This window comes from Armigeres subalbatus, chromosome 3, assembly GCF_024139115.2.
Source record: "Armigeres subalbatus isolate Guangzhou_Male chromosome 3, GZ_Asu_2, whole genome shotgun sequence".
NCBI lineage: Eukaryota > Metazoa > Arthropoda > Insecta > Diptera > Culicidae > Armigeres > Armigeres subalbatus.
The window spans coordinates 344,828,908-344,846,516 of NC_085141.1; the positions used below are offsets into that span (position 1 = coordinate 344,828,908).

The window sequence follows — 17,609 nt, forward strand, 5'->3', positions numbered from 1 at the left end:
TATCATTTGTTTAAGGCAATATAGTTGCCGCTGCCTTATAAAGGGTTAATATATTATGTTTCTTCCAACCCGTAACCTTAAACAAATCATTCACAGAAATGCAATAATGAATAAAATAATGGTATGAACATTTTGGTATAAATAATTTCATAGCGGCAGATACTCCGGTGCGCTATTTTCTATTGAGATAACAATTATACCTAAAATCTTCGAATACACAACGTAATAGTGAATAAATAGCAGCTACCTTCTCGTCACTGCATTTATCGATCACATTTTCAACAAAATTTTCAACCCTCATTTCGTTTATGATGGAGCTTCCGTCAGCGAAAAATATGTCGGTATCTGAATTCGATTCACCATCAGAGAAACTAGGAGACAGCACACAAATAAAACAATCAATTTTTGCGTGGAAGACAACAACAAAATCGATAAATTTAACAGAAATGATTTAAAATCAAATACCCATCCGTGTTATTTACGTTTCCATTTTCCTTTAGCGTAAACATAAACACCAGTTTGACAGTTTGTGTACGAATGTATTGGTGAACCTAGGTTGGATCTCGATAAATCGGCAGAGCGAACCTCGTTCATTTTGGGTCGGATCTGGTGCGGATCACGATCCAACTTGAAAGAATAATTGAACGTTTTGACAGCTGTTAGAGCGAATCCGGGGCAGAACTAGGTTCGACCCAGCAATAACCGAAAACGACATATGTGTTGCCCAGATCCAGCAGTTGCGAGATACTTTGTGGAAAGCTGACCACGGTTTCAGTGCCCTGCATCTGGTGCAGAAGAACTATCAGCTGAATTGCGACATCAAAACTATCGACGAGATGATCGCATCGTGGAAGAAGAAGGAGTTACATGGGACGCACCCCATCAACTGGAGCTGGAATATATCGTCAAAACGGGGTGGAATACGTGGCTGGTGCGGGGTGAACTCTTCCCAGAAACAGAAGGTTTCTTGATAGCCATCCAGGACCGGGTAATTGCAACGATGAACTATTGGCACTATATATTGCACGAAAACGTGAATGACCGCTGCGGGAAGTGCAATTCAGTAGGAGAGACGTGTTCGGGTGTTCAGCCTTAGCTTGTTCCGTTTCCGTGAGTCGTACGATGCCATAAAGTTCGCAAACAGATGATGAGTCCGCAAGTTGCGTTTCCGCAATTTTACAAGGATTTATCGCAGAGTAAATGTCCGATGTTGATCGTCCTTCTCGAAAATCGCTTTGTTATAAGAATATTTGAAAATCCTTTCATATCGTCCGCAAAAAAGGGAATTTGGCTGCAGCAGCCGTCGAAGATGAAGCTTTGAAAAAAAACCCTGATTAATCCACCTAGCGGTGATGATGCCTTTCTCGCTCGTTCAAAAGGGTTGACAAACATATTAGAAAAGTCTAATATAACACTAAATAGGGCTTATTTTTCACATTTGTTTATGACAGCCCTTACTTTGTACCGTTAAATGCACTAAAAGGATCCATAAATAACATCTGAATGCTCCATAAAACGCCACCCTTAATCCAAAAAATAGTTCAGGCTTATTCATAAAGAATAATTTTAAGATCCATAACTAAGCATAACTAAGCTAAAAAAATATATCAAATAATTGGAAAATAATTATGTTATCAAACATGATCAAGAAAAACAATATCATTCCTGCTATTTTCCCATGAACGTATGACAAATGATCCATAAATGTTTGGTTCAGCCAAACCGCACCAAGCGGCTTTTCGACTGACTTGTGATATTTTGTTCGTAAAAGAACAACGGAAATAGTTTCATATCAATTTAAACGTACATTTGCAGTAGGATATCCTCAGTTATGGGGTTGAGGGATATCCGTTACGATTTACGATCAATTAAATCTGCTAAACGAAAGTTTGAGCAAAAAAATCGGTAATTTTTCATTGGCGCTTGGTGCGTTTTGGCTGAACCCCGGCCGTATTATACTGAACTGATCTAAAAATATTTATCAGATCACTCTGTACAGGTAAACTATCCCTGTACAAAATCTGATAGATTACTCGTAACAGAGCTGGTGTTACCTAAATCAGCATACTTGGGCCAATAATGTGCAATACTTTATATCGTACTGATTGCATACCTGATATTATTCTATCAGAGAATCAAAAATCGTTTTTTGCGTTAGTGTAATTTGTTATGGATTATAGCAAGGATGTTTTCGATCATTTAGTAATATAGGTTCGATAATTTAGTAGTTTGTCAATAACTCATTCCAGAGGTTAAATGTCGAAAAATATTCGCATCAGAAGTCCACCATAAAACACGTTTTAAAATTTGAATTCTGGTATGAGTCATCGACAAACTAAATGATCAAACTTAGATTACTACATGATCCAAAACATGCTTGGTTTGTAGAAAAGTTTGGATACATTTTCCATTAACTTGCCAAACAGAAAAATTTTCTCCGAATTCTTCCATAACTCAGCTTCTCCCACATAATCCGAGTGCTATTTTAAATCTTCACACAGATATGTTGTCGCTATGAATGGGGTTCTAATTAATTGGTCTTGTGAAATCCAAGTTTAAGGACTTATGTATAGCATGAATTAATTAACTGTTCCATATTTTCTTCCATGCAAAATCAATATTGGACGATTATGCTTGCAACGGCAGTATAGTGGAGCCCATTTTACCTCCAAGAAATTTAGATTGATTATCAAGATGAAATGAATCCAATTTCATTTATAGCAAATTAAAAGTTTGTCTATTAGTTAATGCATTAAAACTATCAATTTAGAATTATCAAATATATCAAGCAAAATTTTTCATAACGACGTATGTAACAAAAGTAAACAAAACGAGGTTTTTAATACAACGTGGCAATCACACGCAGCTTTATATAATACGCATCGATTTTACTGATTTCAGATCTTAAAATTCTTTAATTCAATCTTTTTACGAATCGACGTATGTCAAAAATCAATTTTTGAAGTCTCACTGTTACATACGTCGCTTTAACATATGGGAACTAAGAGCGACCTATGTACCAAAAAAAGCAAAACAAAACAAAACTGCAGTTGCGTCAATCGTGCACTATGGAAAACCGACCAATGTACACCGACGTGCGTGCAGCATACCGGTGTATGTATAATTTTATCGTTTTTCACAGTGAATTTGAATGAACTGAGATTTGATGTGAAGCACGCTTATTACGTGTCATGTAATGACGCATGCCAGCGGAAAAAAGTATTGAAAAAGGTTTAGTTTTAAAACAGTTTTAGAAAAAGTTTTGCCAACTTTCTGCAAAGGATTTCTCGAATCCTCATAATTGTTACATACGTCGTTATGAAAAATTATGCTTGATATATTTTCTTTCATTGATTCAATAATACTTCCAATATTGGTACCGTTACCCTAGCAGAGTGAACTCTGTGGCTTTGAAAAGAAATGAACATATACCAATTTGATGAATACTGTACGACTTATATTTGCTCATACCATGTGTGTTCCGATGGTTTTGTGGTATGGCAAGCGCTTCCCACCCCAGAGGTCAGCAGTTCGAATCTAGGTTGATTCAGCATAGAACATTTTGCTATTTTTTTTATACGCTATACGTTTTTTGGCCATAACTCCAGATTGAGATGAGCTATTGATCTAATTTTCAATAGCAAACAATGGGACTGAATTCCGCGTCGACTGCAACTTGTTGCGAACAAATCGGACAATGGGAAGTTCAAAAAAGTGTGTCTACAAATTTTGTACACATACACACACACATACATACATACACACATACAGACAGCACCTCAATACGTCGAGCTGAGTCGATCGGTACATAAAAATCGGCCCTCCGAGCCTCCTATCAAAATTTTGTTTTTGAAGCAATATTATAGCTTTTACGTACACTTAGTGTACGAGAAAATAAAACATTGCAGAAAAATAATAACAAAATAAATTGTTGATGAAGATAACTACCGCATATTTTTTCACAATTGTTTTTCCATGTATTTCCATCGAAATTATGTGCGCGTTGAATTTCATGGTGAAATCTAGTTGAAAAATAAGATTGAACAACGCACGCTTTTAAAATAATGCAGTTGTGGGCAACCAATTTAAAATGATCAGGGTATAATGTCCAATAGTGGACCCCAAATCAATAGTGGACCCTTCAGCTTTAATTACATTTATACACCACAATAGTAACATTTTTCTATAAAATTCCATCGGGAGAACCTGATCACCAATCAAACGATATGATTATATGCATTAGAAATGCCATGAAATATAAAAATAGACGGTTTTTTACAATTTTGTAAAAAATAAACACAAGAGTGTCCATTATAGGAATATTGCGGGTTCCATAATAGGGAAGACGAACAATCCGAAACGGAACACGGAAATCAAATAGACTGTCGACTAAAGGAAAGCAATTTCCTATTATAGACCCCCAGGGGGTCTACTATAGGGCAAGTACAGTGAGATTTTCAATGTTTATTTCGAAGAATAACGTCGTGAATTTAAGAGTTTCATGCAGCGCTGACAATAGTCTTTCTCGTCGTATGAAGAAAGCGAAAAAAAAAGTCTTCGTCATTGCATTACACGACGCAACACCGATTCGGTTTTTTTCGCGCCGCATGCATGCCATGAATATAGTCGCGCAGCCAAAAGTTATGACAATTTCCGTCGTCACTATTTCAACTGATTACTCGTCATTATAGACGGACTGGTTAAAAACACAATGGCATTCCAAATAAACGAATTGTAGGAACTTTGGTAACATAAATGCATCGACAACATTTATAACGCCTTCATACGTTACTTCAAATTCATTATAACAAAGAATTCATAAAAATCTTCGCATGGCAGCTGCCGCTTGAAGAATAATGGTATGAAGTCTTCGTTCTTCGATGTCGTCATGACGATTTGGTTGCACGACGAAAGCTTACGTCGTGTGCGTCATCGACGATGCGTTGAGTAGCAATGAAGACACTACAACTTGTCGCTACTATGGCATTCCGTGCTGCGACGATGACTATTGTCAGCCCTGGTTTCATGTACACCCGGGTTTTTTTTACACGGTTTGGTTTTAGTCGTTTAAGACCTTCAGCGTCAATTAAACAATGAGTTAACCCCACGAAAAAATTCACAAAAAATCAAAGAAAATTCAGAGGGTATTTAAAAAGCTGTGAAAGTTCAGGTTAACCGAGAAATTAATGAATTCCAACCGTGTAAAAAAAACCTGGGTGTATGTTTCAATCAGAGGAGAACTTGTTATTAGATACTATGCGATTTGAAAATGTTGGATATTTCTTCACCTTATGGCAACAAGTTTAAAATTCTGCTACTGGAAAGCAATTTCTATTCAATTTCCTATTATGGACCCCCATTCAGTTAGACTTTAAAATGTTAATTTCAACGAGTATCGACGTGTATTTGAGTGTTTTATGCATGTATCGTGAAGAGGAGATGCAGAACTTCTTATTAGATATCAGCTACAATATGATCTATGGTCAATTTGTTGTTTTGATAGTAATGTTACAATAAATTGTATTGTTTTTCTACATTATTTTTCATTGGCGTAACTAACGGAAAATTCTAGGTGGGCTAATTTTTGACGTAGGATTACATCCTTTGCGAAGATAGGAAGGCAATACTACATATTCAAATTGGACACCTTCACGAAAAGTACCGATTTTCGAGATTTTGGTATCAATCGATCGACGAACTCTCTAAGATTTTCCCCAACTATTAAAAGCTATGGATTAGAATGCGCTGACCGTCGCCGAAAATGGCAGTGCTCACGAGAAATATCCATGCAATGCTCAGACTATCGTTTCGCTTTTTCCAGTGATTAGAAAAGCGCTTTTTGGAAAAAAAAATCGTTTCTTTCTAGGCGTCGATTGCGGTCTCGGGATATCAGTGGCGGTGCTGAACCTTTATTCTTAGCATCTTAGCGGAAAATCATCGAGCGACCGTCGGACAGCAGCACCAGTGAATTTTTAACGCAAGGTTCGGATTAACGTTTGATTGCTGCACGCTAACTTTCACCTACTCAGTGACTGAGTAAAATTTTACTCAATTTCCGTCAAAAGCAGGACAACTCAAAACTTTGAGTAATCCTGCTTTTGTCGGAAATTGAGTAAAAATCCGATGCGAAGAAAAGAGATGGCAATACAATTTTACTCAGTCACTGAGTAGGTGAAAGTTAGAGTGTGTGAGTGATTCGAAAGAATCACAAACGCTCGTCGGAGAGCAATGCTGCAGAAACGTTGGCGTCAGTAGTAGAGATGGACGATCTGATCCGGAACCGTTAAAATGATTTGGATCTCTAAAGTGAGTGAATAATTCGTGGATCATTTTTTAAAAGATCCGGATCACCAGATCAGCAAATTATTTGACCATTTGTAAGGAGATAATAAAAAAGTCCATTGTTTGTAATCCATACGCTTGCAAACAAGAAAGGATGAAGTTATTGTCAGTACGCTTCAAAAGTGTGAGCCTGAATGACGAACGTTTCACTATTTTGTATTCTTCTTGCGTTTTATTCTAAGAATCCGATCCGACTAAAAGATCCGGATCATTAGATTGAATGACCCAGATCTGATCCGTTCATCAAAGTGATCCGTTTTGCCCATCTGTAGTCAGTAGCAGTCAAGTGATATTTTCTTTTAAAATTCAGATTTTATTTCTGTTGTAATTGGAAAGGAAAATTATTGAAAACAAATCGGTTTTTCTCAGATACACTAGAGGAGGTATTATAGCCGAGACGAACATACTTCAAAGTGCAAATCATAATCACTTGGCGACGCTGCAGAAGTTTTTTCTCCATGGATGGCAAATCATCTTACGTTGATGTCAGAGTAGACAAAAGAAATTTTCTTTAAAAATTCTGATTTTGCCTGTGATTGGAAAGGCGGATTATCGGTTCGTCTCAGAACCATCATTTCACAGGGGGTCGAGTGTGAGTGACGAATTTTCTGTCTTCAGATTCCAGAAAAACCAGGCATTGCAATATCATTTGAGCACAGGATATTATCTTTGCCTGTGCAAAGATATTATCCCTAATCAAAGAGCACTCTGGAAAGATATTATCATGATCCTGATAGCCAGCGCGGTTCGGGGTTTGTTCACGTTGCGAGGGCGTTGCTACAACAAAAGAAGTGAAAAAAATGTTCTCCATGGCGAACGTTGCACTTTGTTTACTGAGCAGATAGATAACAAAGATCGATATCCCAGCATATCATCAGTATCTTTGCTCAGAAGATCGAATGATGGGATAAGTTGCAATGCCTGAGAAAAACTTTATGCGATTAGAAAGACATATGAGCTTAGTAAGACGCCTGTGGAGTTTTAGCCATCCGAAAGAATTCCAATTTCTTTCTCATGAAAATTTTTTGTTACCTCTTCTTGAAAACTCAAGATTTTGCCTTTCTGGAATCTCTTAATTGATTTTCTGGAAATAACAGAAAAATTACCCAAATTACCATTCAAAGCTACAGAAAGAAATGCTTTCAAAATATCTGGATCGATACAGACATATGATACGTAGTATTTGGCTCTCACTTTTTCGGAAGGATTCTTTTGATAATTCTTTCGAAAGGCCATACATCCTTAAGAACTATGAACGCTAGGTTTAATTAAATATACTCGCAAAACTCTGTAAAAACTTGAAAATATTTAAAGATGAAATATTTGCTGAGAAAACTAATTTTAAATCAGGACTTTTTAGAAATATGCCGATAAGCTAAGCATCTTGTGTTCCTTAGGGCCAATTTCTTCACCTCCGCTTAGTGCTTAAACCAGGTTTAAACGTATGGGTAAGCATCGCTTAAGAGTTAAGCGGAGGTGAAGAAAACGGCACTTAAACAATTAAATTTTGTCCAACGTTTTATGCATTGTCAATATTAAGACCATACAGATAGTTCAGTATGCCACTAGAACTTTCTTTATCCTATCAAAATTTTAGAAATTGTGTTTGTTTTCTTAGTCTGTTGATTCTATTATTTATTCAATCAGCATTGCAGCAGCATGGAACCACTGTTCCTACTCCAATTTCCTAAAGTAATGATATCTGGCGCTTGAGAATCAAGGGAGCGTACTATTTCTCGTGCTTAACATTCCTATCGTAAGATATAACAATTGTTCGAAGTTCGAAAATTTGTTAAAATAGATTCAATGTTTCGTAGAGAAAGATGTGAATGAAGAGAACTCATTCCTGGCAGTTACGTCTATATATGATCAGAGAGCTAGATAAGTACAATATTCATGCAAAGTGGCAAACATTCTAGGTGTGGGGGTAGTTTAGTTCTAGGTGGGGCTATAGCCCCCCTAGCCGCCCTGTAGTTACGCCGATAATATTTTTGTCCGGGGGAACTGTTATCAAAAAAGTTAGCACTACATTCATGGATAATTTGGCGACTTCAGTGGAATAAATAGGTCTGCCCATTAACAACATGTAGTGATTGATAGCGAATAGTAAACATATAGCAAACATTTTTTATTCGTTGGTACAAGATTTTGTGAACAAACATTTTTAATGGTATGATGTTAGTTTAAAAAATCATGTGCGTCTAATCGATAATCTCTATTCAACACAAGTTCCATTTTAATGAATATGTCAAGCATTAATGTTCATATTTTTTCTTTCATTTTGTTATTTAGTGTAATCTCCATCACCATCAGTCACCACTGCTGAAACGCTTCGTTATTGTTTGTACAGAGTGTGCAATAGGATAGAAGACCAAGACCAGAGAGCAAGTGCACGGCGCGTGGCCTGAAAGAAGCATAATTGAACGAAGTAATTTAGCAATAAAAAAAGCAAAGCTAGAGTGTACATATCAGTAAATGTGTCGAAACGAAACCTCATCTTGAGGAGCCCGCTCGAATTGTTCGCCAGAGTGTAAGTGAGTGCGCGTGTGTGTATGTGAGCCATAGATTTCGGCGAACTTCAAGTGAAAAAGAAAAGCCCGTTGTTGTGCTGCAAAACCAACCCATCAGGGAAACCTAATTCCCAGCAATTTCAGTACGAACTGACCGAGCGACCGCGGCTACTGGACGAGACGGCCATCGCTGTGGGCTTGTGGATAGTGCGGAGCAACAAGAAGCCAACAAAGCTGTGCATCCAGCAGTGTAAGCCCCCTCGTGGCCCCGCCGGTGGAAGATGTTAGTTCCGGGACATGTGGTGTCACTGTATGTGGCGACGTGCGGCTATAACGGTGCGGCACTTGGTTCCGACGAGAAGGAGATTGTTCTGCTGATTTACGTAATCATCGATGTGCAGACAAATAATGTAAGTACACCTCTTGATATCTAGAGTGACCGGCTGTACGGTATCCTTAAAGAAATATATGGTTTCGTCATCTTCTTAAATTACAAATCTGATGTTACCCTCCTATTGATTTTTTATATAAATGATTTTTTTAACACATGTTTATATTTGCGCATTTTTTCAACATGCGCTATGATTCGTATGATGCAAATATCGCGTTTCATGATTCAGATATTCAAACAATCAGTACAAAGCTTCCCGGTTTCAGTTTTTTCTGACTCTAGGTTGCTATTGAAACTTGTTCTATCTTTTAATTTCTTGTTCTTATTAGTATTTACAAAGTTGTCATTTTAGTATAGATACATATGTATTACCAAACATATTCCATACAAAATATTGCGTGTATTTGATTTATTTGAAGAAGTATTAGGTGATGGAATCGCCACTGCTCATATGGTAACCCTATATTGATATTTAAAATTTTCTTCACTGATTTTCGATTGGACGTGTGCAGTTAGCGCTCCCAGTCCATCAAATATTTTCGCAGTTGGTCAAAAGGAACCTCCCGAAGCAAGATAAAATTCCTGTACCGTTGTAGTTGGTACCCTTGTACCAAATTGCTTCGTTGGTTTTGACCCCAACCGGTGCCATCATACAGTTTCAGCTGTGTTTTTTTTTCTTCCTTCTCTGGAATGGTGAGTTTTTTGCCACTCACATCGTCTTTTAACTTCTTGCTTCCCTCTGGCTATGGGATGATGATGATGCTGAGGCTGCCAATGTTGTGTGTATAGCAATTATTCCTATCTACGTACATTCGTAGGTACGTACGTACTTATTGTGCTGCTCACTTTGAAAAACAACCAGCATCAGAGTAAGATTAAGAAGAAGCAGAAGCCCGGGAAATGCTTATTTAATATAGACACTTTTTGTGTGACCAAGCCCGCCGAGCTGAGCGTTGGTTGACTTTGGATGGATGCCCGGGTGATGGTCATTGGTCATCCCATCGTCGTCACGATGATGATGGGATTCACGGGCGATTGGTCGGACGGTATGTGTGGACAGAGTAGTTCGCCGAGTACAGTTTACATACGTACTGCATGGTGACTTAATTGTTAAGCCCGTAGTTGCACGAGGGTATGTATCTGCGTACTCATTTGCGATTAAATTTGCTTCATTATTTGGTTTTATGTTCAACAGTCTATCATTTGTTCAGATGACGGTGAGCATCGTGAAAACTCTAGTTGCAAGAGAAAAAAACGTACAGATTTTCGTCATATTTAAGTTTTGTTGATGTAGCTCGAGCTGTAGGAGATCTTCTTGAGTTTAATTTCTTTTTAGGTTAGATATGAGCACATTTCTTAAGCTTCAAACAAACTGTTTATTTCGAGAAAAAGATGAGAAAATGGTTAAAAACCAACGAAAATGCATAAAAATTCTTTATTGTGCTCCTAATTCATTTAAAATTTTAAAAGGTGCTTACATAGTTCATTCAAAATTAAATTTGATTGTTGCCTAATAACGTTTTGTAAATATCGCCCAAAGAACAGTGTGGAGCGTGGATAGCCCGCGCGAAATAGAATCCATTATCGAATACACGAAACAAAGCATATCAGGAATGATAAATGAAGTAAGATTCTTTCTTAAAAATATGAATTGAATACCTCCTTTGAAGATTGTAAAGATTTGTCAGAATGCTGTTTGCGACCACTTCAATAAACTGGGAGGCCTCCCTGGGAGCGGTGGAGCAAGGGATTTTAAAAATGTTCATCATCATACAAACATGCACACAGGACAAACATCGACTCTACAAATACACAAATTCCATCGCTTCTATTTCAGTCCAGCTTGCATTTATATAAGTATAGGGTTAGGCGGGGCAAGATGGGTCACGGGGTAAGATGGGTCAGGGCCGTTTTTGAGCATCGTGTACATTTTAATGTGGATATTATGACTTTGTAGGAGGAATAATTTGGTTCTACTTTATTATCACTCGATTTGACGATAAAGTTTTATTTCGGTGGTGTATGGCAATGTAAAATATTTTTCTACATTGTTTCTTATGCGAAACACAGTTGCTATAAAACGTGTAATCTCATCAAGCAATGTGAAATTTAAACATTTTTAGTAACATAGTGAACGTATTATAAGTAATGTAGGTGATGTTATACTAACTGCGTTAATAAATTTGATCGAAAATTAGACATTCTAACGTGAACTTACAAATGGGGCAAGATGGGTCAGCACATACTGAGGGGCATAGTTCGTATTCAAAACATATTTTCCATTGGTGGTTCAATCATTTTAGGGTTACTTTTGATATAATGATGTTAATTTGTTTATTGAAAATGTTTATTTTTTGTTTTTAAGAAAGCTATACTTAGAGGGCTTGTTTTCATAAGAATTTGCAGATATTTTTAAATGTAGAACCAATTCTTCATCCAAAGCTTAAACATTATTTTTTATTCAATAAAATCATTAGAAATAAATCTATCTATCTATGTGTAATTCAATATTGGGAATAAAAACAATATTAATTGCAGTATTTAAAGGTGACTCATCTTGCCCCGCTGTTTGACCCATCTTACCCCGCCATTTTTTGATTGACAGAAAAATAGACTTCTACTTTAATGACTCGAAATGGAATAAAAAGTGGAGTTTTTGTTATTTCATACCCCTGGCTTACAGATTATGAGCTATTTTTATAGATCCATGCTGAAACATTAAAATAAAATGTTTCTGTTTTGAGAAATTCAGGGTTCTTGCCCCATCATACCCTAAATATAAGTTACTTATAATTCTCTTTTTGAAAATTGAATGTGTTTTTTTATTAATTTTATATAGCAGCTGGGAAAATTCGTCAATTGCTCAGAAAATTATGTATGGAAACCTTTTTTTAGATAATATTAATAACGTGTCGGGATGGAACAATATTTGCGAAATTTACAAGGTTTTGCATGTTGTTCGTCGCATGACTGGAGTGTAGAAATTTCCTTATAAGACGTCCTTGTTAACGTTGCGTCTGCCATCTTGCGACAAAAGAGCAGCACGATATCTCAAGCAACCACATTTTTTCATTTAAAAAAAACTTTGAAGCATTGCGTCGTCTCACTTTTCTTTCTTTTTTCAATTCAATTATTTATTAATTTTTCAATTCGTTAGTTTGTTATTCCGTCAATTTTGTCATTTAATCATTTAATTTGTTAATTTATTATTTCGTTACTGCTTTAATTCGCTCGTTTCTTCATTAGATCATTAACTCGCTTTTAATTTATCAATTCGGGACCGCTTTGCGATTTGGGCGTAACTTATTTTGTAAACAAACATTGGAAGGCGAATTCCTGCTCCAGGAGGCATTTCCCGAGAAAGCTACGGTATGTATTCGACAGAGCAGGCTTTCCTCTATCAGATAGGGGAACTAGTTTTGGGGGAAATCGCTTGCATTCTGCTGAGTCCATGAAACAATGTTTGTTTACAAAATAAGTTACGCCCAAATCGCAAAGCGGTCCCGAATTATCAATTTATCAATTGGTGAATTTGTTTGTACCTTGTACGATGTACGATGAAATAAATACGTCGTTACCAGCTTATACTTGTTTGTTCAATGTTCATTTTGTCATAGGAGCAGATGATTTATAAATTTGCGTTTATCCTTGAGCTTGTGAACTAAATTTGATAACCGAGAACTTCGTGAAGAATGGAATTCGATGACGGAGGCAACAATACTCGATTGGCTCTTTAAAGTGGGGTGTAGTTCTCCTACAAAAAATTACCCAACCAGCCGATGCCAGATTTTATTACAGTTCTTGTAATAATAGAACCTTGTAATATCTGGATGGTATTTTGGAATCTATACCATTTCGTCGAAAGACATTTAGTTGAATGACCTTTGGTCGAAAGGACATTTGATCGAAGGGACATTTCTCGCTTAACTTTTCAAAAGGACCTAAGTAACACTTTTTTCATGAATTAATTTGATTACTGCAATCAAAAGCTTTCATGTTTTTCTGTTGATTACGCTATTCAAATTAATTCATGAACAAAATATTACTTAGGTCCTTTTGAAAAGTTAAGCGAGATTTAGTCGAAAATTAATTTTTAATCCAGTAGAGACGTAGGACATTTGGTCGAAAGGACACTACGTCGAATTGACATTTAGTCGAAATCAGATTTTAGAAAGAAGAATCTTCGTACATTTGGTCGAAAGTGGATTTTCGAATTAATAATCTTGGTACATTTAGTCTAATGACGTTCCGTCGAATATATATTTGAAAAAAAGTACTTAAGTCAATAACAATTGAAAAATAAATGATTTATCGCGGTGTTCCTAAAAGTCATATAATTATTGTTCCAATATTTTCCAAAGAATTATGGGTTGATAAAAAGAATAAATAATACGAAAACGATGAATATTGCGATATTATTCTCGACTGGAATTGACTTCCGCGAACCCCTCTAACCAACCACATTGAATCTATACCACCTGGGGCCTGTAGCATAATCGAAATTTTACTAATAATATTAGTAGAGTAGCTTGTAACTTGTATTTTTCTGTTGCATAATGAATCTACAAGTATGAATTTACAAGACTAATATTACAAGTAAACCACTGATAATATTAGTGGAATTTACAAGTAACTGTTGCATAAAAAAATACAAGTACAAATTATTAGCGTTGACTTGTAGTTTCTTTTACAAGTATGAATGGTGCTGTAATTTAATTTACAAGTAGCTTTTATTTTATTATTTTAGCCGTGCAAAGTAATTATGCATCGTTTTATTGTTTTAACGACTTAACAGAGAATGAAACTATTATTCTAGTTGCTTCAAATTATCATATAATGAAATACTGTGCAATAAGAATAAAGTTCTCGTTCCGATATAACACTGAGAATTATGAAACAAAACTACTCAAAAGTGGGTTGTTTTAGCTCAAATCCGTACTTTGGACCACTAACCCAATTTTGAGTGAAATGAGTTTCCTAACTCTTAGTACACACTTAAAATAAATCGCCGAATTCGGTAAAATTTTACCGAAATCTCAACAGCAGAACTGTTCGGTAAATAATTTAACTGATTTTCGGTGATTTTGACAGTTGAGCAATGGAAAAATTTACAAAAAATCTGTAAAATAAATTACCGAACAGTTCTGCTGTTGAGATTTCGGTAAAATTTACCGAATACGGTGAAATGAGTTAAGTGTGTAGTTTAACTTAATCCACTCAAAACATAATCACCAAAGCTGAGTTTAGTTTACCCAAAGTTGACTTTATTCATCTCAAAATTGAGAATATATTAATTTACTGAAATTTATATTATTGTTTTATTGTAGTATTATTGTATTATAATACTAAACAATCTCATTTAAGATCATGCAATTTGCTTTATGTTTAACAACAATCATGAGAAACAAAATAAAAACGGAAAAAACTAGGTACCTGAATTCTGAGTAGATTTTTTTTACGATATTTTCATCACTTAGTAGTTTGAACTAAAAAAGAAATCGTCCGAATTTCATAATCGAATTCGAAGCAAAACCTAAACCCGCATAAGTCTCACAATACACGAAATTAAACCCTCTTCAAAAACCCACAACAAACAAGTCTAGCGGGATTCGATTTGTCATGGAGAATACGTTCGCGTAACTTACAAGTCGCCTTAATTAAAACTAAAAACAACTCCAGTGTGCATTACATTGGCTTCGTTAAAAATGCCAATACCACGAAGCCGGCTTAAACCACGGAATCAATAAATTTACAGAGAGTGTTCCGTGCATACCTATCGCAGTCAAAATATATATTCTATCCACAAATTTGCAAACAAACGTAAACAAATCGTTTACCTCCGCATTGACAGTGAACTGTCGGATGAATTTTGACAGGTAAATGAACCTGACGGACTTGTAATTTCAACCTTACTAATAATACAAGTACTAATATTATTAGTTGGCAAAACATTATTATGCGACGCAAATTACAAGTACTTGTAGTTTGTTGACTTGTAACTTGTAACTTGTAGCTAATATTATTAGTCTGATTATGCTACAGGGCCCTGGTCAAAATGTAGTCGAATGATGTTTCGTCATTACACATGACGCCGAATAGACATTACTACCGTTACACGCATAACTGTCCCATGTACATCGGAAATTCCAGCAAATATGGGACGAATATGCGTGTGATAACAGATTAGGTCATATGATCATTTGATCGAAATTAAGTTTTCGGCCAATAACTAGCGAATTATGGTTCAAAGACCATTTTATACTACACTAATTATTGTATACATATTGAGTGGAAGAAAGAGTATCAATGAAAAGAATAAAACAACCATTTCCATTCGACCAAATGTCAATCAACGAAATGTTCCAAAGCCGACTGCGATGAAGTATTAGCAAAATAACATTGATATCATTGGTGTTTGCCCACGTACCGAAAATAGAATAGATATATTTTGCTACTTCTGTAGGTTTTCAATTTTTCAATAATCCACCAGGGTCTCCAGAAGTTTCTGTTAGCTCAGATGAAAAATCCTCATTGGCTTCCTTATTCGTTTCTTCGGCTGCTGATTGAAATTCCTCATGTCCACTGAATTCCTCTAACCAGTTTATTCATGTATCTTGTGAACTATTTATTAAAATTTAACCAAAAATGTCTAAATGTCCATTCGACTAAATGCCCCTTCGACCAAATGTCCTTTCGACCAAATGTCCCTTCGACCAAATGACCTTTCGACCAAATGTCATTCGACTTAACGTCATTCGACGAACTGTCCCAAAGCCGATATTTTGATATAAACAAATAGAATCTTCTTCTATATAATAAAAATGAGCTGAGGTTTCCTTCCTGACGATTTAACTCGCAAACGGGTTGACCGATTTGCAAGATTTTCTCCTTAATCGATTCGTTCTCGATATAAACAGTTGGTGAACTTAACGAGGAAATGTAAAAATATCATTTGAATACAATTTTAATTCAGCTGTTGAGTAAAACAAAACAAAGACATGGAAATTGATCTAGAGTGCGGGGCTGCAAATATTGTGTATCCGGAATAAATTTATACCGCTTTTTATACCGAAGTTGGATTTTTCTCCAGATACAGGCAACTTTCCCAACTTCGGAAGTAGTGCGCTGGATTCGCCTAAAGATGCGCTAAACAACGCATCAATTAGTTTGACAAATAAAACTTCGGAAGAAAGTTCGGTTCGGAAGTCCCGACTTCCGAATTCTAACTTGGTGCTACGCCGACAATAGTTCATTGTGCCATTTGCAACACCCGGGCAAAGCTGGGTTACTTTCGCTAGTAATAAAATATTAATAAAATAGCAGTACAAAAAGTTTACATTTTTCATGTACAAGTAGTTCGAAGTTTATACAGAATTGTAGGAACTATTTTCCTACGCATTTTATAACTGTCGAAAATATAAAACGGGAAATGCATCTTCAGTAGCAGTCGTAAACTGAACATGTCTTATACTATGTAGAAAATAAAATTATCTTCCGAGGAAAATTGAAAAGAAGAAGGATGTATCCTAGATACGATAGCCTGTTAGACGTAGGACTACGTAAAATGGTAAAATATTTATTTTAAAATTTTGGATATAGGGTTACTGCTCCTGGACTTCATCTCATAGCTCCGATATTGGTCTCACGAAAAACAAAGCAATGAAAAGGTATTTTGTTTGTTTATTATTATTTTATTAGCAAGAAGAAGCGACGAAATTGGTGCGGAATTTCTTTGTTTGTTTGCGATTCACGGCAGTACAGTCCTCAGGCTTCTATGCGGCTTTGGTGTATGATACATGCAGAATATACATTAAACAGCGAAAATGTGTTTTTTACTAGGCGTCATGAATTTTCTGCGGTTGTGTTCTGTAATTGTAATGGTAACGTAATGGTGCGAACAAGGATCGATTTATTATCAATAATGCGCCTTTCCAATCATTAACATCAACAAAACCAAAATCAAACCTTCACTGCTATTGACGCCAACGTCAACCACTCGATAACTTGAGACGTCATCTATGCGAATACATTTTTGCAGCGTCTCCCTCCAACGAGCGCTTGTGCTGCTACTGACGGAGAATTTCTGCCGTTTGATTTGAGCTTTGAAGAAAATTTGTCTTGAATTTTTTATTTGCCTGCTGTTATGACGCCAACGTCAGCCGCTCGATGATTTGAGACGTCATCCATGCGAATAAATGTTTGCAGCATCTCCCTTCGACGAGCGCTTTCACTGCTACCAACTCCAACTTTCTGTCGTCGCCAAGCGATTATGATTTGCACTTTGAGGAAAATTTGTTTAGACTCACCTTCTCTTGTGTAAAATGGAGGTTCTGAGGAGAAACTGATTCCCAATGCACACTCCGGCA

At 36.2% G+C, this 17,609-nt stretch overlaps 1 protein-coding gene across 2 annotated transcripts in view; it reads left to right on the forward strand.

Annotated features, from left to right (window-relative positions):
* LOC134225937 (RNA-binding protein fusilli-like) overlaps positions 1 to 17,609 on the forward strand; it is a 333,936-nt gene that overhangs the window by 55,058 nt on the left and 261,269 nt on the right. For both annotated transcript variants that reach the window (XM_062706383.1, XM_062706384.1), the window contains exon 3: positions 8,635 to 9,262. In XM_062706383.1, coding sequence (XP_062562367.1) covers positions 9,134 to 9,262 — 129 coding nt within the window. In that variant the 5' untranslated portion in view covers positions 8,635 to 9,133. The remainder of the gene's footprint in view (positions 1 to 8,634; positions 9,263 to 17,609) is intronic.